This window comes from Tamandua tetradactyla, chromosome 12 (genome assembly GCF_023851605.1).
Source record: "Tamandua tetradactyla isolate mTamTet1 chromosome 12, mTamTet1.pri, whole genome shotgun sequence".
Lineage (NCBI taxonomy): Eukaryota > Metazoa > Chordata > Mammalia > Pilosa > Myrmecophagidae > Tamandua > Tamandua tetradactyla.
The window spans coordinates 81,043,296-81,065,715 of NC_135338.1; the positions used below are offsets into that span (position 1 = coordinate 81,043,296).

Below are 22,420 nucleotides of genomic sequence, written 5' to 3' on the forward strand. Positions count from 1 at the left end.
TTTGTTATCAAGAAAGGGTCCTGGATTTTGTCAAATGCCTTTTCTGCATCAATTAAAATGACCCTGTGTTATTTCCTTTGTTCTATTAATATGGTGTATTACATTTACTGATTTTCTTACATTGAACCAACCATGCACACCTGGGATAAATCCCATTTGAGCATGGTGTATAACTCTTTAGACATGGTATTGATTCAGTTTGCTAGTATTATATCAAGGACTTTTGCATCTATATTCCTAAGAGACATTGGTTTGTACTTTTCTTTTCTTGTGGTATTTTTATCTAACTTTGGTAGACGGTGAGGTTGGCCTTATAAAATGAGTTAAGGAATCTTCTCTCCTCTTCAACTTTTTGGAAGAGTTTGAGCAGGATGGATGCTAATTCTTCTTGGAGTGTTTGGTAAAATTCACCTGTGAAGCCATCTGGTGGGCTTTTCTTTGTTGGGAAGTTTTTGATTACTAATTCAACTCTTTACCAGTTACTGGTTTATTGACTTCTTCTAGAGTCAATGTAGGTAGTTTCCGTGTTTCAACAAATTTGTCCATTCCATCTAGGTTATCTAATTTGTTGATAATACATTCATTCACAGTATTCTCTCATGGTCCTTTTTATTTCTCTGGGGTCACCAGTAATATCCCCTTTTCACTTCTATTTTAGTAATCTGTGACCTTTCATTAGCTTCATCAGTCTAGCTAAAGGTTTTTCAACTTTATTGATCTTTTCAGAGAACCAATTTTTGGTTTTGTTGATTGTCTTTATTGTTTTTTTATTCTCTATTTCCTTTATCTTCACTTCAATCTTTGTAATTTCCTTCCTTCTGCTTGCTTTGTGTTTAGTTCTACTTTTTCTAGATGGCTCTTGTTTTAGGTAAATTCTCCAATTTGAGATATTTATTCTTTTTTAATGTAAGCATTAGGGCTATAAGTTTTCTTCTCACCACTGCCTTTGCTGCATCCCATACATTTTGGTATATTGTGTTTTCATTTTCATTCTCCTCAAGATATTTCCTAATTTCCCTTCTGATTCCTCTTTGACGCATTCATTGTTTAACAGTATATTATCTAATTTCCACTATTTGTGATTATACCATTTCTCCCTTTGTTACTGATTTCTACTTTTATTCCATTGTAGTCAGACAAGACACATAGTATGATTTCATATTTTTCAATTTATAAAGACATGCTTTGTTACCCACATATCCTGTAGAGTATCCATGTACAATTAGAGAATAATGTGTATTCTGCTGCTGTTGGGTGAAGTGTTTTATATATGTCTGTTAGGGCTAAGTGGTTTAGAATATCATTCATGCCATTTATTTCCTTATTATCCTCTATCTAGATAGTCTAGCATTATTGAAAGTGGTATATTGAAATCCCCTACTATTAACATAGAACTGTCTATTTCTCCCCTCAAATTTGTAATATTTGTTCATATGTTTTGGGGCTCTGTTGTTAGTTTTTATATATTTATCATTGTTGTATCTTCCTGTTGAATTTACTCCTTTATCAGTATATAATGACCTCTTTATTCCTCATAACAGTTTTTTACTTAAAGTTTGATATTAACATACTTACCCCAGGTCTCTTTTGGTTGCTACTTGCATGGTATGTTTTTTTTCCATTCTTCCACTTCCAACCTACTTATGCCTTTGAGTTTAGATGAGTCTATGGTAAACAGCATGCAGTTGGGTCATGCTTTTTTTCTTTATCCATACTGCCAATTTCTGCCTCTTGAATGGGGAGTTAATCCCTTCATATTTAAAGTAGCTACTGATGATGCAGTACTTTCTTTCGCCATTTTGCTATTTTGTCATTGTAAATTTTATACCTCCTTTTAACCCTCTTCCATATTTGGCTACTTCTATATTTATTTTTTTTTTAATTTTACCATTTTGAGTCCCTTCTCATTTATTTCTGAATATATTTTTCATATTTCATGTGGTTACCATGGTTAACATCCTGAATCTATAATAATCGTATTTTATTTCATACCAACTTATCTTCAGTAGCATATATAAATAGTATTCCTTTACCCCCACCCCTCCACCTTTTTTGTACTTGATACAATTATATCTTTGTACATTGTATGTCCCAAACCATTGATTTATAGTTACGTTTATGCAAACAGATAAAGTATGGATAAAGAAAAAAAGCATGACCCAACTACATGATGCTTACCATAGACTCACTTAGCACCTATAAGAAGTAAGAAGTGGAATTACATAATACAGTACAATAAATACTGGCATTTGTAATTACCCATATGGTTACCTTTACCAGAGGTCTTTATTTCTTTATACTGGTTTGATTTACTGTCTACTGTCCATCTCTTTCAGTCTGAAAGTCCCAGAAGAGAGTCCCAGAAGAAAAAAGAGAGAAAAAGGGAGAGTTTTAGCATTACTTGTAGCATTACTTGTAGGGCAGTACTAATGAACTTCCTTAGGTTTTAGTTATCTGAGAATGTTTTAATCTCTTCATCACTTTTTAAAGAACGTCTTACCAGATATAAAATTCTTTACTGGTAATTTTTTACTTTCAGCACTTTACATATTTTGTACCACTGCTTTCTTGTCTCCATGATTTCTGACAAGAAATTGAGCTTAATTTTATTGGGATTCCCTTGGACATAACCCACTGCTTTTCTCTTGCAGTTTTCAGAACTCTTTCCTGTCCTTGGCATTGGACAATTTTGGTTACTATGTGTCTGGGCATGGTTCTCATTGAATTAATCCTGTTTAGGATTCATTCAGGCTTCTTGAATATACATATTCTTGTCTTTCATTGAATTTGGGGTGTTTTCTACCATGATTTCTTTGAATATTCCTTCCCCCTTTTTCTCTCTTTTTTCTTCTGGGACTCTCATAATGCATGTATTGGTATACTTGATAGTAGCTCACAGATCTCCTAGGCTCTGTTCATTAGTTTTTATTCTTTTTTCTTTCTGCTCCTCAGCCTGTATCATTTCAGTTGTCTTATTTTTTAGAGTGATTCTTTCTTCTGCCACCTCCAATCTGCTGTTCGGCAAATCTTTTATTTCAGTGTTCTTTATTTCTCTGGAGAGATTGCCATATTGTTCATTCTTTGATTTCCTCATGTCCTTTAGCTTTTTCTCCATGTTTTTCCTTTATCTCCTTGAGCATATAGAGGATCATTATTTAAAAATCTCTATCCAGCAAGTCCAAAGTCTGGTCTTCTTCATTGATGGTTTTCAATTTTTTTTCTTGTTCCTTTGGATGGGCCATCATTTCCTGTTTCTTTGTTTGTACTGTAATCTTTTTTTGTACACTGTATACTTTAATATTAAAAATTTTAACTCTGGAATTTACCCTGGAGCTGTTTGTCCCGTAAATTCGTATTTAGTTAGTGATATGATGGTCATTTTTCTTGAATGCTAGGAGCTAATCAAAACAAACAATAAAGGCAAAAATCATCTTTCACTGTCTTTACAAATTGGCTCTGCTTCAGCTGGTGCTCTTCTTCAGAGGTTAGCCCTCCTTTCAAAAAAAAGCAGCCTGAGGCAAATAGAAAGTTCAGGGTCCTCTCTGTGAGCCTGCTTAGAGCTGGAGTTGCTAAGCCTGCTTCTTTGCCTGGGCTCTTGCTTACTAGAGGCCTTGGGAAACCATTTACAGTCCATAGGAGTTTGAGAAAATACCCTCTCTACTCCCTTTGAAATAGACCTCTTCCCCCTCCTGAGTAACTTAATGCAGGTACGCAAAGTATTTAATGCAGGTCCTTTGCTCTAAGGCACTTGACCTAATTGTTTCTCTCACTTTCCCAGCTGTCTGCAAGAGACTTCTCTGCCCACAGGACAAACCCTGGGAGTGCAAGCTCAAGTCACTTTCTCCAGCTCAGACCCTCAGACTTGCACCTGTTAGATTGGCACTGATATACATGCACCTTAGTATGCAAACAGTGGCCACTCTACCCCCTTTGGAAGAGTGTGGGGGACCACACAATGGCAGCACAAGCTGGCTCCACCCTGTGTTGTGGAGGGGTGGAGGGAAGAGCCAGCAAGGATGTCAGGAGCTTCTTCTATGGCTCTTGAAGCTACGTTTCTTAATTTAGAACATGTCTGGTTAATGCAGCCCTTTAACTCTTTTCCATAATTTTGAGAGAGGTTTCTGTCTTTAAGATTACTCTGATTCTTTTGCCAGAGGGGATTGGAACAAAGGCCCCCTCAGAGCCACCCATAGTAATCTGAAGCAGTTGATCAAAAGTGGAGATCTGGAATCAGCCCACACATCCCCACAATTTGGTGGACTAGGTCTTTATGTCCCACCCTGGCACCAACAAGCTGTGTCCAGAGCCCAAGCTCTAGGCCCCCAGTGCTGCCCACTGTGAGGTTGGGAGGAGGGGATGGTAGCTGTGGCAAAGATGGTGACACTCACTGGTTTTTATCACAATTTACCAGCCCTCTTTCTCCTGCTTATGCTTCATAGTGTTTCCCTAGTGTTCGGAGCTTCAAAGTGGTTGATTCAGACAGTTCCTTGACAGTTCAATAGTGTTTTAGTGGAGGAACTGATTCCTGGAGCTTCCTATGCTACTGTGTTCCTACAGTCCTCTCCCCTTTAGCTTAATTGCCTTGATCTCTTTTTTTTCCAATGTCTAGTTAAAGCCTGGCACAAAGAGGACCCTGGTACATATCTGCTGAAATGAACTGAAATGAGATTATTCTGGTAGGAGATAGCAAAGTCATTTAAAATATTTAAGAATTCCTGGTTCCAGAAATAGATCACAGAAGTGAACAAGAACCAGCCTCTGAATTCATCCACTTGAAATTCTCAAGTCTTCTCATGGTCCATGCTAGCAGATTTTACCCAAAGGCCTTCAGAACTGTGAGACCAAGGACCATTCTTCCTCTTGTCATCGGTTAATGGTAGATCAAGTAATTCCCATTACAAACTAACAGACATCTGGTAAAACATATTCAGAATGTTTTCTTTTGTGGCCAGTTTGGGGTCAAATTGTGAAGTAGACAAACTAGTCTCTGCTTCTCTTCATTTTCTACTTCCCTCTCTGTCACAGAATCCCCCAGTTGCTCCCAGCTTCTGCAAGTCTATCCCACTGGTTCTGCCACCAACAGCTAGCTTGCTCCTATCGTGTTCCTGCAGAATCCTTTTATCTGACAGAGGCAGAGGAAGGGCTAATACTGGTCCATGGTTTTTTCCTTCCAGATCACACTGCCTTATTCCGGGAGGGGGTGGGTGCCAGAAATACTAATGCCTAACATATACCAAATTCATATGCCACTTAAAGTATACAAAACACTTTGATAGTCAAACATTTTCTTATGTTTCACATCTATTGCTCCCTTAGGAAATAGGAGGGCATTGGGATTATTCACCTTTCACAAAGGGCTCATGGGTTTTTGGTGAATGGTTTGATGCCATAAGTCAGTATGGAACCAAGCTCTTCTATCGCTGGCCCTAACCCCTTTCACTGCATCACTTTTTAGGGGACAATCTACAAACAGGGCAGTCATGGAGGATCTTTCTCATCACACAGCATCTTCCAGCATTTCTTCCTTCTTATCTAAAAGTAGCCTATACGTCAAGGAAGTTATACATAGAGTTTAACCATATGTGATTCAGAAAGTTCTTGATTTTTAGGCTCTGGTCTTTCCAACAAGGACATAATATAAGATTTAAATGAAAGAGTGAGAACAATTATCATGTACCTGCCTCCTTTCAAACCTCTATTTAAGCACCAGCACCATAAAGCATCCACCACGTCATCAAGTTTTTACTCTTCACCACACTTCAGAAATCAACACCCGTGAGTAGCTAGCACTGCGATGTTGGTCCAAATGGCAATTGTGGTTTGTGTTACAGGACTGGGGCAGGGCGTGCCCATGGTGGGCCTCGTGGTCGAAGGGGGCCCAAACGTGGTGTCCATTGTCTTGGAATACCTCCGGGAAGACCCTCCAGTCCCCGTGGTGGTCTGTGATGGCAGCGGACGAGCCTCGGACATTCTGTCTTTGGCACACAAGTACTGTGAAGAAGGAGGGTAGGATTTCTGATGTGTTGCAGAGGGTGGGATTTTGACTGTCTTTTCTTGCTTGGCCAAGAAGAAAATCTTAAGCAATATGCTTAGACATTCCAAAAATGTTTAAGAAATGAAGATATGCGAGATCTGCTCTCCCATTTCCTGAGGACAGCAGATGGGGGAGCTGTTGGGAGCATGTTGTTTCTTAGGGAATTCTTTCCCCACTGGAATACAATCTCTTCCAACTTGGTTTTCCCTTATAAGGTTTCCCACAAGGCTGGAATGTAGGGTAAGTGTGAAGGTAGTTTTTTACTCTGTTCACTTTTTGCCTCCTATCCTGGGATACTGTCCAACAGTTTCACATAAAAGTTACCAGATGGACATATAGATGTCTGCTTTATTCACGTACAGACTGAATGTGTGTTGCTTTGTTCTCTTTTTGGTTTACTCTGAACAGGATAATAAACGAATCCCTCAGGGATCAGCTTCTAGTTACCATTCAGAAAACATTTAATTACAACAAGACTCAATCGCATCAGCTGTTTGCAATTATAATGGAGTGCATGAAAAAGAAAGAGCTCGTAAGTGTCTTACATTTTTTTCTAAACAAGCTCCACGGAGTCAATTATGTTTCCTTTCTAATTCTGCCCATATGCGTGTGATGAAGTTGTTCATATTTTAGTTAAGGCTTTTCCAAGAAACCATTTAAAAATGCATACCAAATTGGCAGGGCCCTGCCCGGGTCATGCCCATGGGATAGGAGCAGAATAAGCCCCCACTTAAGCACACAGAGGGACCGAGGGGCTTTCAGACCTTAACAAATGTTAGGTGACTTCAGTATCAATCACTCCAATTCTGAGGCTCAAAATATTAACTAGATTTAAGGAGTTGGGGGAAAACAACATGTATTGCAGTTTTTAGGTATATTACAAAGTCCTATCATTTCTCTTTCCAAATGCAATAATTATTTCCCACTCTTTACTTCCTTAATTTTGCCTATAAAGAATAGCCATTCTTGTCACACAGGCGGTCTCTTCAAAATTCTAAATTTACAAATTTCCCTACAACTCTATCATACTTGAGTCAATATGCTTTGATCATCTCTGATGGTAATTTAGATATCAGAGTGCAATTCCTGAAGGGGTTCTCCTCTCTCAAGGGTCTTGGAGCAGATTGAGTGAATATAAAATAAGAATCTAGGCAGGGATGCAAAGTCAGAAAGAGCAATGCTGTAGCTTCTGGGAATCAAAAAGCACTTGGTTTAAAATTGTTTAGCTCCCAGAATCATTTCATCACTTACTAGTCTCTTTGTGGTAGTTTAAAAAAAAAAAAAAAGTCCCAATTCTCCACTTATTTTCAACTTTGCTTAACTTAGTCCGTTCACATTTAACCTGTTTTCAGGTTACTGTGTTTAGAATGGGCTCCGAGGGTCAGCAAGACATCGAGATGGCCATTTTAACTGCCCTGCTGAAAGGTAAGCTCTCAGAAAAGCAATGCGTGTCCTTTCCCTGTCGCCCTGAGCTGGCTTGGGGTTTTATGTGTCCAAGAAATCTCCTTTCCTATCAGGAGTCATGTCTGTTTTTGAGAACCTGAGCCAGCCAAACTGCTAAGAGTTTTCTCACTGTGAAACTGGGGTAGAACGACAAGTTTCTTGGAATAGGTTTCTTGGGCATGGGAATTTTTCTTTTGGTGCCAACAGACTGTATTGGGCTGAAGTCAGAGCCAGTTTCTACTTGTAACTGATTCATGGAGGGTTTCAACTTGTATAGTATAGACATGAAATGGTTTATCATTTGTAGTCCTTGCATTTTACAGGGCTCTGTCCAATTCCCCAGCCTACCTCCATGGATAGGCTGTGACTTGGCCACTGCCTATTCAAGGCCTCTCTGCTACACTGGGGACTGCGGCAGTGAGGCAGCAGGGAGGGGACAGCAGAGGGGTCACCGGCTGGGTGCCTGGCAATGCTACACTGGTCTTCGTGGGGGCCGTGGGCTGGAACTCAGGGGAGTGTCCTTGAGTCACTGGGAGACCATACAGAGTTGGGATGGAAAGAGGTTTCCTGGACTTTCCTCTCAGGAAATTCTTAGAGAATGTGGAGATCTTAGCTTTGGGGCCTTTGTGACAATTCAGAGGCCAGAGAAAAGGCAGCAAGGCCAGGCCACAGCAGTTCCAAGCCAATGCTGAACCAGGCTGGGGAAAGCTCCTGCTCACCACCCACCACCTGCTGGCCCTGGGTGGTTCAGGCCTGGAGTGAAAAATCACCCTTGTTTCTTGCCTTCTAGGAACAAATGCATCAGCTCCGGATCAGCTCAGCCTGGCCCTGGCTTGGAACCGAGTTGACATAGCCCGAAGCCAAATCTTTGTCTTTGGGCCCCATTGGCCGGTGAAACTGATTTTTTTTTTTGTTTCCATTTCATAACTTTTGTCATGACTTTGTACAAATTGTATATCAGTATGTTCTCCCCTGGAACATGGAGCTCATGAAATTATCTGGGGTTTCTGATGATCCAATGGGTAATCCATTTGGATTATTAAAAGATATTACTGCTTAACTTCAAAGAACCAGCAAGAATAAGAGCTATTAGCACTAATTTCTGATTCAAACCAGTAGCTCTTGAAGACTTTAACCACTAAATAGTTTATCATTGCTGGAGGAAGTGGGCTTTAATCCTTTTAAAGAAAGAGAAGAAGAAGAAAGCAAATTAGCTCATGGAGCTTAAATACAATACTTCTATTCAGAGCACACCTCTGTGTGTGCTCTGGTGTGTGTTTTGTGGTGTGTGGGGTGTGTGTGTGAATGTATCTGTGCTGAGTGTGTGTATTACATTGTGTGTACACATGTGACAAGCATGGGATCAGAGCTGCTTAAAACCTCCTCCTCCTTCAATCAAAAAAGCCTCTTTGCTGTGTTTGTAGATTTGGATTCAAGGTCATTTTTTGTTTGCAAAAAGGGCTCCAGGGTGGCTGTATCTAGTTTTATGTAAAACCTAGTTTTGCATTAGGTTTAAGTAAATATATTTCTTAAAACATGTCCAGCATACTGTCATACAAATGAATTTCGTTTTTACAATTACTTTTTATCAAATTGAGGCAAAGAGCCTACAGAATAAGATGAGGGGATTAAAGGTATAAGATATTGGGGAGGGGACGTATTTGTATGTGCACATTGCATATTGAATTACATCAATTAAGAAGAATAGCACACTTCTTCAATATTTAATTTATTTATTTCTCAATCTCCCAGCTTTTCTGTTCTTGGTAAATGAATTCAAGGCAAAATACACAGTTCCATAAATGGATATAAGGCAGAATGCTGCATCAAAGAATCTAGAAGTTTCCAAAATGGATTGCAAGGAAAGGACCTGCCATGAGCTCTCGAGATGCCCAAGCTCTTGTTGGTCTGATTTTCCTCCTTTCAAGGAGGTCAGCCTTACTGGGGGTTGCATTTCTGAGGCAGCCACACAGAGAGAGCCGCACTTACATAATTACAGAAAGAGCCTACACCGGGGGAAGTTACGGTTAAGAATATTCACAGCACCTGCCACTACATGCAGGCCCTGTCCTGTCCAACATATCAGCCTGCATCCCATTTTTCTTGTTATGAAAGCAATAAGTAATTGCAGATTTATAGAAAACTACAGACAAGCAAAGAGGGGGAAGCACACACATGTGCCACCACCATAGATGAACTCTGAAATATTGGGTTTTTTATCATTTGACTTTTCCACTCAATATGTTGGCATGAAATAATCTCCAACCACCTTTTTAATACACAAATAAAACCAAATGAAGAAGAGTACAGAATGAAAAGCAAGTCTCCTACCCTACCTCCCAAAGGCATTTGACTGTCTCTAGTTTAGGATTCCTGGTGATTGCCTCCATAACTTTACAAAGCACACTATTTCTTTATAACAGAGATGTATTCATCAGTTCTCCACTTGGAAATAGACAGAAGTAGCTCACTTGCACTGGTCCCACTCCACTGCCTCTCCCATACCTGAATCTTTCATATTTAATTATTTTATTGCAGAGAATATACTAACCATTTATTTGCTTCATCACTTTTAAACTCTCATCATGTATGATGAGGAAATTAGTAGGTCTACACTTCCCTTTCTTTCCCTTAACCCTTCAAACTTCCTAATTTCAGCCATCTTACCTTTACTTTTATGTGGTCGAAAGGATCAATGTTTACATCCCATTCTTTACTCATCATCAAGTTTCTTAGTTTGTCAGGGCCCCCACAAACTAACCAACCCACAGTGGGTTGGTTAAACAACAGAAGTCATCGTCTCTCAGTTTTGGAGGCTAGACATCCAACATCAAGGCATTGGCAGAGCACATGCTCTCCCAGAGCTGTGCCATTCCAGTAATCCCGTCATGGAATGATTTTTGTCTCCTTGTGTCTGCTTCTCTGATTTCCTCTGACTTCTGGCCTCTTCTGATTTCTGGCTTCTATGTCCTTCTCTAATTTCCTTTGGGTTAAAGCCCACCTTGAATCACTTTGGCCTCATCTAAATAGATCCTATTCACAAATGAGTCCACACCTTAACTAATAATAACGTCTTCAAAGGTCCTCTTTATAAATGGGGTTATACCCAGAGGAGTGCGGGTAAAGCCTTGAACATGTCTTTTATGCAGGGCACGATTCAATCCCCAACATCCCACTTCCATGCGTAACTGTTATGTTGATTCTAAAAAGGGAAAGCCCAGCAGATTTTACACTGCTGTGATTGCGTAGCAATTATTCACTGTTGAACCTAAAAATATGAATGAGCTTAAAGAGAAGGAAAGATAATCCTGGATCACGCATCTGAGCCACACAAAGTAAAATCTGACAAGCATCAGGGATAGATGGAATCTCTTTTTACAGTTAATCAATCGTTTAAAATAATGCAATATTTCACTTTTCTTTACATTTGGGCCATGACTTCTTTGAAAAGATGTCTGTTTTTCCTTTGCCTTTCTAAATGATTTTCTTTTTTTCTCATGAGCACATGCCTTTACAACATCAAGATTATCCATTCTCTTAAATCATTACTGTCCAATGAATGGAACCCTATGTTTTTTTGGAGAAGTTTCCAAAGCCTTATGATCGCCTGCTCCCATCTGTCTTGAATGTTCTAGAAGCCTGCTATGCAACAACCAGCTTTGGCTCTCTGTTCTAGTTTGCTAGCTGCTGGAATGCAATATACCAGAAACAGAATGGCTTTTTAAAAAGGAGACTTTAATAAGTTGCTAGTTTACAGTTCTAAAGCTGAGAAAATGTCCCAATTAAAGCAAATCTATAAAAGTGTCCAAATTAAATCACCAACAAGAAGTTACTTTCACTCAAGAAAGACTGATGAAGTTCAGGTTTTCTCTTTCAACTGGAAAGGCACGTGGCAAACATGATGGATGTCTTCTAGCTTCCTCTCCAGGCTTCTTGTTTCATGAAGCGCCCCTGGAGGCATTTACCTTCTTTATCTCCAAAGATTTCTGGCTGCATGGGCTTTTGTAATTCTGTTGCTCTGTCCAAAATGCTTCCTCGTTTAAAGGATTCCCGCAAACTAATCAAAACCCACCTAGAATTGGGTGGAGTTACATCTCCATCTAATCAAAAAGTTAATACTCACAATTGGGCGTGTCACATCTCCATGGAGATAATCTAATCAAAATATTCCAGCCTATGTTATTAAATAGGGATTAAAAGAAATGGTTGCTTCCACAAGATTGGGGATCAGGATTAAAACATGGCTTCACTAGGGCACATAATCCTTTCAAACCAGCACACCCTCCCTTCATTATATCCTGAGATAGACCCATTGCTTACTGGACCCCATGTCTTCCTCCCTCTCAGATTCCTTTTTCCTTTGCTAAAGTCTATCTTCAAGTAATTCTTTCATAAAAGCATGTGGGAAGATAACCATTCCGTGTACTTACATGTCTTAAAAAAAATTCTGCCACAAGCTAGGTTGATTGCCATATGATTCTCATTCAATTATAGATTCATTCTCAAAAACAATGGTTCTTTCTCAGATATCTTTTAAGGTCTGCTCTTTATCTTTGGGGCTTTGACATTTCAGAAGGTTTTCTACTTCAAACAAACAAAAATAGAAGTATCTAGAGAATACAAAATCGCACGCTTATATTGCCACTCATGTTTCCATTCATTCTGCTTGGCTGTCAGTGGGGCTTGTTCAGTTTGCAAGCTGCCGGAATGTGATACACCAGAACTGGGACAATTCTTATAAAGGAGAATTTAACAAGGTACAGGCTTACAGTTCTGAGAAAGTGAAAGTGTCAAAATTAAGGCACCCACAAGAGGTTACCTTCATTCAAGAAAAACTGATGGGTCTAGAACAGCCCTGTCAGCTGGGAAGTCATGTGGCTGGCGTCTGCTGGTCCTCTGTTCCTGGGCTCCATTGCTTTCAATCTCTGCCCCTGTGGGGGTTCCTCACTTTGCTTCTTTGAGACTGGCCTTCATCTCTTGGCTTCCCTTGGCTCTCTCTAGGTTCTGGCTTGCTTAACGTCTATGGAAACAGCCGCTAGGTTCCAAGCATCTCCAAACATTTGGGTCTCTGTTCTCCACATGTCCACATCTGTCAGCTCTGCTGTGAAGTTTCTTAACTCTAAGGCTTCTGTCATTCCTCCAGGCCCTGTCATTTCTGTTGTTTCTGGGTCTCTCCAAAATGTTTCCTCTCTTAAAGGATTCCAGTTAGCTAATCAAGACCCACCTGGAATGGGGTCGACTCGCCTCTCCATCTAATCAAAGTTAATAAACACACTTGTGTATGTCACATTTCCCCGGAGAAAATCTAATTAAAGGATTCCAACCTACAGTACTGAATCAGGATTAAAAGAAATGGCTGATCCTACAAGACTGGATCAGGATTAAAACTTGGCTTTTCTGGCATTCATACTAGATTCAAACCAGCACAGGGCCTTTTGTGCTGAAAACCTGAGTCTTTTCTCAGGTCTATGAAATTTTCTTTTATGGTTTCTTCATCTATCTCTTCCTGCATTTTTCTCTCTCTTTATCTGGAATTTCTATTAGTCAAATAAATATTGGATCCCCCACTCCCCCATAGACCCTCTATTGTCTCATTTCTATCTCTTTGTCATTTTGCTGTACATTTTTGGAATCTCCTCAATTTTTTTCTTTAGCTTTTATACCAACTTTCATATCAACCTGCTTTTATCTCACACAGGCAATATCAGAAGATACTAAAAAATTGATACTAAAATTGAATTTTTAAAAAATTCTCTTCCTGTCTCTGCATTTTCTCCCTGGTCAACTGCACCCATTGTTCATTCTGTCCTTTTATGTTGTGCTACTGATTTTTTTCAGGTGCTATTTATCCTTGGTTGACCAGGAAAGTTTAAGAATGAGTGATGAAACTGTTCATTGAGTACAGAAGGCCTATTTTGCCAACACATTTTTTTCCTTCCTGGAAAGAGTGAGCAGGAATTTTGCCCTCAGAGGTGATGAGTATTGAGTGAACAGCTTCTCTTTACCTTGCACAGGTGGAAGTAGGCTGGGGAGCCTGTAAGGGCCTCCCAGTGCAGGCACGTCCAATTCTACAGCAGATTTTCTTCTTGTTCCTGCCTGGAGATGAAGCCTAGGATTGTAGTTTCTCTGCCCCCATGGGTGGTTGCAAGGAGTGCAGGAGAGAGGGAGTATTCTTCTGCTCTGTAGACTATCGTTCCATTAACCACTGTGCTTCTGTCCTCCACCTACTCGCATTCTTTGCACGTTTGGTAAATCTGGTTCCACCTCTATAGTAACCTCTACATTACATATTCTGGGCTTCAGCCCTTCTTCACGGTTTCAACTCTCCACCTGCTCCCATCAGTATTTCCAGAAATTTGTTAGTACGTCTGGTCTGATTCTTCTCCCAGAAATGGATGTTCCCAGAAATGGATGTTCACTAGTTCAGTGCTGTCATCTCAGAGGGGAGATAGATGGCAGGAAACATTTGCTTAGAGGGCAAACTGGAACTGAAAGTCCTCGGTCTCTTTGCTTTGGAGTCTGTGGCCTCCAAACTCTTTCTTTATTTGTTGAAGGGCTCAGGAAACTAAAGACCCATGAATTTATCATCTTTCTAGAATTCTTGATGTGAACATATGATAGGGACAATTTAAGAATTCCTAGGCTGCATGAGATTTTGTTATATTTTACTAGTCAAAATTCTTTGATCTATATATTTCATTATTAAACACAAAAATAAAATCTCCCCTGACAAAACCCTTTGTTAAATAAAGCAAGTGTAAAACCATGTGTGGTAGTTAGATTCAGGTGTCAACTTGGCTAGGTGAAGGTGCCTAGTTCTTATTGCTGTGGACATGCGCCAATGGCATGTGAACCTCATCTGTTCCTGATTACATCTGCAGTCGGCTAGGAAGCATAACTGCTGCAGTGAATGATGTTTGATTTAATTGGCTGGTGCTTAAATGAGAGCTCAACGTAGCACAGCCCAAGCAGCTCAGCATACCTCATCTCAGCACTTGCAGCTTAGCCCAGGCCTTTGAAGATGCAGAAAGAAATCACCCCAGGGAAAGTTTGTTGGAACCCAGAGGCCTGGAGAGAAGGCCAGCAGAGATCACCCTGTACCTTCCCACATAAGAAATAACCTCAGTGGAAAGTTAGCTGCCTTTCCTCTGAAGAACTAACAAAATAAATCCCCTTTTATTAAAAGCCAATCCATCTCTGGTGTGTTGCATTCCAGCAGCTAGCAAACTAGAATACCATGACAACATAATGAGAGTAGTGTTTGATATGTAAAAGTAGCATGGTAGTTTAGTTATAATAACTTGTGAGAACTTAGACTAACATTTTAGCAATTTTTTTAGGAAACCAGGCTGAACTCAGTTTGAGCACAAGAGCAAGGTCCAGTGACATAGGTACTGGTCACTGGAATGATAAACTTTACAAACCTTGGTCAGTCTTGCTGAGATTTTTAGAAATTGCAAGAAATGCCTAATGACTTTTCGGAGTGAAAGTTACTTATTTGGCTTCTGACTATGGATGTAGGGCTGGCCCATGATAAAACTGAACTGAAATCATAAAATCTTATGGGGAAATTGATGATAATGTCCAATGTTTGGATCACTCACTGTGTTTTACCACACATGTTCACATATGTTAACATTGCTGAACTACATCTTCCCTTGAGTGTGGGCAGGGCCTGCCTAGAAAATGGCAAAATTGGGATATCACTCATGGGATTATATTTTGCCAGGGAACACTAAATCTTTCTAGCAAACTTACTCTAGACACTTTATCTCCACTGCTGGCCTTGAAAAAGCAAGCTACCATGAGTCTGAGGGGGTACAGAAATAATTTCTGCCAACAACCTGATTGAAGCTGAAAGCAGATTCTTCCCAGACAAACCTCCAGATGAGAATGCAGCCCCAGTCAATATCATGGTCTCATGAAAGACCCTAAGGCAGAGGACCCAGCTAAGCTGTGCAGACTGCTGACCCACAGAAACTGTGAGATTAATAAACGTGCATCACTTTAAGTCACTATTTTTGATGATTTATTACACAGTGAAAGATAGTTAATACAGTGGCAAAGCAAGCACGGAACCCAGGATACAACCCCAAATCTGAAGATTATTTGTATGGGCATGAGAGATGGGCAAGTGCCACCCTTTATCCATTTGGTGCTTGAAATGCTTTCTATAACATTTTGGAAGTTGTACAGGAGAATTTCCTTTCTCAGATGGGGTCCATGCCATCCTACATGACTCCAATAGCTAGAAAACTCTTCCTCACACTGAACTGAACTCTGACTCACTGCAACATCCACCCGTTTGACCAATTCAAGAAACACTAGCTATTTCTTCAAATATGAGATCTCTGCTTTCTCAACTCCTGAACGTCCTGATCTCAGGGCTAAGCACTCCCAGTGTCTCTGCCTAGTCCCCACATCTCACATGGTTTCAAGCCCCTTCTCTCTGCTACAGCTCTTTCTTGAAAAGGTCCTAGTTGGTCGACATCCTAGGTCTACATAGGTGCAGCCCAAAGCAGGACTGCCTAAGTCTACGGTCCTTGTAATATAGCAGGATATAAACTTTCAGCTGTATTAACCTTCCCTTTACAGAAATTCCTAAGGTGTTTGCCGTGCACACACCTGCTATCCCACATCTCCCTCATTCTGCATTTCGGGGGTTGGTTGTTTCTTGGACCTGTGTTACATATCACCTTGCTAGATTCAGGCCACTGGATCAGCCTATAAATGTTTTTAAAATCCTGATATACCTAATGTGTCACATTTCATTCCTCTTGGCCTTCTCAAATACCATAAACACTCTATCCTCTCTCCAGCCATCACACCTCTTTTATTCTCTGTGATTCCTCAAGATTCTCTAGTTTAAAAAGCCTTTTCTGCAAACGCATCTTGTGCATATAATGCAGGTGAGAACTGAGCTTCTCTGTTGGCCTCCTTCTCCCAAACAGCCCCTAAATCCTCCAAACCAAGGATGCTGCAGGCCCAGCTTGAAAGCATCTCCTCTAAGTCTGCCAACAGTTCTCTTGGGATCCTGGGGTATAATCCATGAATGCCAGGACACATGAACTCATTTGAGCATCTGGGAACTCTTTGAGGATACCTGACCACTTCTCTTCCTCCCTCTGATTCTCCTTGACAGCAAAGAAGGAGACTAAAAAGGAAGAAGAATCTACTGCTTCTTATTTGCTCAGCAGCAGCAAATGGTAGAATGAATCTCTTCCTTGATCTTCTTGAACCAAACCACACTTTCTGAAAAATCCACGTCTCTGGTCAAATATTTGTGGACCACATTCTGTATATCAGGCACTGTTCTAGGGACACAAAGGTGAATTAAAACATGCATATTGCAACCTTATAGAACATTCTGGATGGTATGGAGATAGGCAGGAAAAGGGAGGCAGACATGAAACTGGTAATCAGATGAATAAATATTGGATTAAAAATTATAATGAGCACACATTACTATGAGAGAGAAGGCAGGAGGCATGGGACCTAATTTTTATTGGGACATCAGGGGAGATATCTCTGAGCAAAGTGGACCTAAAGCTGAGAACTGAAGGATGATAATGCTGGTGAGTGAAGAGTGAGGGACAAGCACTTTCTATGCAGAGAGAGAAACATGCCAAAAGAGTCTGAGGCAAGAAGAAACCAGAGATTTTCAAGTAATTGAAGGAGAAAAAAACAGTCATTATGGCTGAAATGCAGAGAGAGAAGAGAGAAAACTGGGAGAAGGCTGCAAGCCTGTCAGGGGGAAGACTGGAGTCCTGCAGACCCCATCCAGCACTGATGCAGTATGCTGAGAGCTTGGGGATCCACTGAAGGGCTTTAAAACACACACACACACACACACACACACACACCAATAAGCATTTATCATCTCGCAGCTTCTGTGGGTCAGGGATTTGGGAGTGGCTTAGGTGGGTGGTTCTGGTCCGGGGTTGCAGTCAGGTCATCTGGGTCTTAGGATCCACTGCAAGATGGCCACTCAAACATGGGCAAGTTGGTGCTGGCTGTTGGAAGGAAGCCTCCATACCTTCCGCGTGGACTCTCCATAGAGCTGCTTGAATGTCCTCACAACATGGAATCTGACCATTTTTTCCATTCTGGACTTTTCCCTTGGTTTCCATGATCATGATCATACTTGGAACATGATTCACCCATAGCACTTTGTCATCCACATCTCTATATTGATTGGGAACCACACAAATGCATGCATATTGTCCACCACCCTTGGCTCAGTCTCCACCCCACCCTCACTCAAGGATTTTAAGCAGAAGAATTGCATGGTTTCTTTGCATGTTGTAAGATCATTCTGCATTGGATGGGTTGCAATGGAAGATGTCAGGAGTCCTTTAGCAGCCTACGGAAGCAATCCAGATGAGAGATGGCAACTTGGCCTAGGATGGAGACAGAGGAGAAGAAAGGACTGGATAGAACTAAGCAGTATTTAGCATTAAATATAGACTGCACTTAGGGATGGATTCAACATAGAGGGAGAGCAGTGGAGGGAGAGAGACATTGATGGTGGCCCCCAGTGATGGCAAGTTGTAGTGCCACATCACTGAGATGAAGGGCATTGGAAAAGGACTAGGTTAGAGGGAAGCCCTGAGTTTGGTTTTGGACATAATGAGCATAAAGAGTTTTGGGGGTATCCAAGCAGAGATTCTGACTAGGCAGCAAGAACTCTGGGGAGAGAGGTGGACTGCAGCTAGAGATGAGAGGTCATGAGCTAGTACATGGTGACTGGAGGCATGGGTGTCAGTGAGAATGCCCAGAGTGGGAGTGAAGAGTGGAAGGGAGGATGGCCAAGAATAAAAGCCTGAAGCACTTGAACACTTAAAGCCTGGCCTGAGAAGTAGTGGGCAGAGAAGAGAAAAGAAAACCAGGAGTTTGTGATGCCAGAGAAGATGAGAGAAGAAACTCAAGGAGGAATCAGGCAGCAGAGTCAGATATGCTTGAGAACCCAGCAAAATAACACATGCTTAACACTCCTGTGCTTGGAGTATAGCACTGGGAAGGTTGTCAATGACCTCAGCCAGGAAGGGAGATGCTGGGGCCTGGTGGAATCACACCCCATTCATAGATAGCTCATCAGAAGAGTTTGGAAGAAGAGGAGAAGTTTTGGTAAATTAGTACACCAGAAGGAGGGTAGAAGTTGTTTAGATGTTGGTGTCCCTGTGCTGGCTCCGTGTCTGTACCAAGATGAAATCCACCACATTCTCCACTGACCAGGGACAGGGCAAGGCAGAGGAGCAGGGACTTCTCTGTTCTCTCTCCTGCTGTCTTGAGTGGAGCATATTCATCTTTGGATACATTCTCATCTGTCACCTCATTGCATACATCTAAGTAATACCAGGAGATCTTCACCCATCTCTAAGCAACAGCTCATGTTTCTCTCTGAGCCCAGACATCCATTGTCTCTGAGCTCTTCACAGTCATTTTCTCCTATGTGTCCTGAGACATATGGTGGGGGTTGAATCATGTTGTGCTTAGGACAAGTTCAAGTCCTAAACTCCAGTTCTCTGGAGGTGGACTCATTTGTAAATAGGATCTTTAAAGACCCTATTAAGAGGAAGTTAAATTTTGAATCAGGGTGGGCTTTAATCTAATATGACTGGAGTCCTTATAAGCAGAGAAAATTTGGACACAGTCAGTAGACATCACTGAAGGAGGGAGGTGACAGATGGCCATGTAACAGAGGCACAGACTAAGTTACAGAGTGCCAACAAGCCACCACCAGAACACTACAGACCTCAGAGAAAGCATGACCCTGCTGACACCTTGACTTTGGACTTCTAGCCTCCAAAAACTGTGAGCCAATAAATTCCCAGTGTTTAAGTCAACCTATACGGTGGTATTTGTCATAGCAGCCCTGACAAACTAAGACACATCTATAAGCAAATCTGTCTTTGGTGCTGTGAACTTACCTTTCAGCACCCTTTCCACAGTGCAAAAATGCACATCAATCCAAATATCAGACATTTTTAAGTACTTAAAGTGACTCCATCAAGCCAAATTATAGAGCTGTGCAAGTAAGTAACAAGGTTAACAATGTTTCAGACTTATAAGGGCCTGCCCCATGAGATGGCCAGGCCTGGTTGAGTGTGCGTGTGCATATGTGTGTGTATGTATTTGCAGAGGTGAAAGGATGGCAATCAGTATGCTTGTCTTTGGATAAGGGACAGAATTAATACTTTTCTCAAACTTTGTTTACTGTGGACCACAGCCCCTGGAAAGCCTGGCCCCGCCAACAAATAGCAAGGTCATGGAGAAGGAGAAGAAGCCTCCCACGGCAACCACTAAGGGTGCCAAAGGAAAAGGAAAAGGCAAAAGGAAAGGGAAAGTGAAAGAGGAGGTGGAGGAAGAAATGGACCCCCGGAAGATTGAGCTACTGAACTGGGTATGGGGAAAGTCTTTTCTCTGTTCCTTAGGATCATAGAGATGCCTAAGCTGGCGTCACGCCCTCTTTCTCTAGGACATGGGGAAGTTCTTTTTTCTTTTTTTCATTTTTATTTTGGTAACATATATACAACTCAAAATTTTCCATTTTACCCACTTTCATGTGTACATTTCAGTTATATTACATTCACAATGTTATGCTACTACCCTTCCCTCTCCAGCCTCTGATAACCTACAATCTAATTTCTGCCCTGATGAATTTGTATATTCTAGATATTTCATATAACTGAAATCATACAACATTTGTCCTTTTGTGTCTGGCTTAATTTATTCATCTACTGTCTTCAAGGCTCATACATGTTGTATCATGTATCAGAACTTCAATATATACACCACATTTTGTTTATCCACTCATCTATTGATGCACACTTGTGTTGCTTCCACTTTTTGGCCATTGTGAATAATGCTGCTATGAATATCGGTGTCCAGTATCTATTCAATTTCCTGTTTTCAATTCTTTTGGGTACGTACATAAAAGTGGAATTGCTGACTTACATAGTAATTCTATATTTAACTTTCTGAGGAACCACCAGACTGCTGATACTTGTTACTTTCCTTCAAAAAAATAGCCACCATAGTGGATATGAAGTTGCGTCTCATTGTGGTTTTGATTTGCATTTCCCTAATGACTAGTGATGTTGAGCATGTTTTCATGTGCCTGTTGACCATCTGTTTATCTTCTTTGGAGAAACATCTATTCAAGCCTTTTGCCCGTTTTTAAATTGGGTTATTTGTCTTTTGTTGTGAGTTATGAGAATTCTTTATTTATTTGGGATGTTAAACTCTTATCAGATATATGACTTCCAAATATTTTCTCCCATTATCTTCCACTTTCTTATAATGTCCTTCAATGCACAAAAGATTTTTAATTTTGAAGAATTCCAATTTACCTATTTTTTCTTTTATTGCTCATGCTTTCAGCATAAAATCTAATAATATATTGCCTAATATAAGGTTCTGAACAAATTTACCTATCTTTTTTTCTAAGAAGAAAAGTTTAGCAAGGAGAGAAGATGGAGAGAATTCACTCAAGAAAAAGAGCAAAGAGAACTATATTCAGAATGCACTGGATGTGGGGGGACAGAATGTCCTTTTCGTGATGTTTCTAATTTTCCACCTGCATGATGTGTCTCTGAAGATGCACTCACATCTTCCCTTTTCCTTGGCTCATGCAGGTGAATGCTTTGGAACAAGCTATGCTGGATGCTTTGGTCTTAGATCGAGTTGACTTTGTAAAGCTTCTGATCGAAAATGGGGTGAACATGCAACACTTCCTCACAATCCCAAGGCTGGAAGAACTTTATAACACGGTGAGTTCTAGAATGAGGGAGGGCAAGAGGAGCCAACCATCAAAATATAGTTATCATTTGTATATGTTAGGAATAATAAATATGCTCATATGAACAGAGATGATTGGGATACATTGTCAGCTGGGAGTTCCATTATTTAATGGTCTCCAATGATTTTTTCCTTGCTGCTGGTGACAGACTGTGTTCACCTTCTCTTCAACTAATGCCATGCCTAACCATACACTCCCTTCTGGGGTAGGAGCCAATACACAGGCATGGTGTATGAATACTACTTTATACAAAGAGAGAATCTAACTTTCTAGGTCATTAGCAAAGGGAAAAGTTACCAGGAGTGAGCCATCATTTGTCTCTTGAGACCTCTATTTTTTTATGAGAATTCAGTGGAAAATGTAGAATTAAGCTTTCACAATCAGGAGCTAGCTCCATTGTTTGAGAATGGAAGTATTTTAGTAAATTCCCCTTTGTTTATTATTAGAAAATAAATTTTGAGAATTATCTTGTTCTACCCCATTCTGAAATTTTTTTTTTTTTTTTTTTTTTTTTTTTTAAAGACAGAGAGAAGGAAGGAAGGATAGAAGGAAGGAAGGAAGGAAGAAAGGGAAACATCTTTAAACATTTTCTTGTTTTTATTGTATTCTGTTTCTCCGTTTTTGTTACATGGGCTGGGGCCGGGAATCGAACCAAGGTCCTCCGGCATAGCAGGCAAGCACTTTGCCCGCTGAGCCACCGCGGCCCGCCCCCATTCTGAAATTTTAAGTAGCTAAAACTTGGCTATGAGCTTCTAACACAATGTTGTACACCGTAAGATACTTCTTAAAATGATTCAATACAAAGTATTTAACATATTTTTCATGTATTAGATGCTTCTTAACCACGACCAGTTCTGTGTCTTAAAAGAACCAAGCTGAGGGTGGGTTATGTTCCAGCTATGAGGATTCATTAATTCTATACAATAGGGTAGGACTGTCCTCCAAGAGTTGAAGAGAAAAACATACTTAATAGGGCTGAATGCTTCTCTTTCAGAGACTGGGACCACCAAATACACTTCATTTGCTGGTGAGGGATGTAAAAAAGGTCAGTCTACTTTTTGATATGCCTTACCTGTTGGCATCTGCTCATAAGACATTTTTAAAAAGCAATTTTTGGTTTCCAAAATATGCTGACTTCTCAC

At 40.6% G+C, this 22,420-nt stretch overlaps 1 protein-coding gene across 1 annotated transcript in view; it reads left to right on the forward strand.

Moving 5' to 3' along the window:
• The window catches only part of TRPM1 (transient receptor potential cation channel subfamily M member 1), a 115,896-nt gene that overhangs the window by 34,131 nt on the left and 59,345 nt on the right, over window positions 1–22,420 (forward strand). The window contains exons 7-13 of the mRNA XM_077122326.1: window positions 5,832–6,006; window positions 6,443–6,566; window positions 7,387–7,459; window positions 8,268–8,368; window positions 19,707–19,880; window positions 21,115–21,249; window positions 22,273–22,323. Coding sequence (XP_076978441.1) covers window positions 5,832–6,006; window positions 6,443–6,566; window positions 7,387–7,459; window positions 8,268–8,368; window positions 19,707–19,880; window positions 21,115–21,249; window positions 22,273–22,323 — 833 coding nt within the window. The remainder of the gene's footprint in view (window positions 1–5,831; window positions 6,007–6,442; window positions 6,567–7,386; window positions 7,460–8,267; window positions 8,369–19,706; window positions 19,881–21,114; window positions 21,250–22,272; window positions 22,324–22,420) is intronic.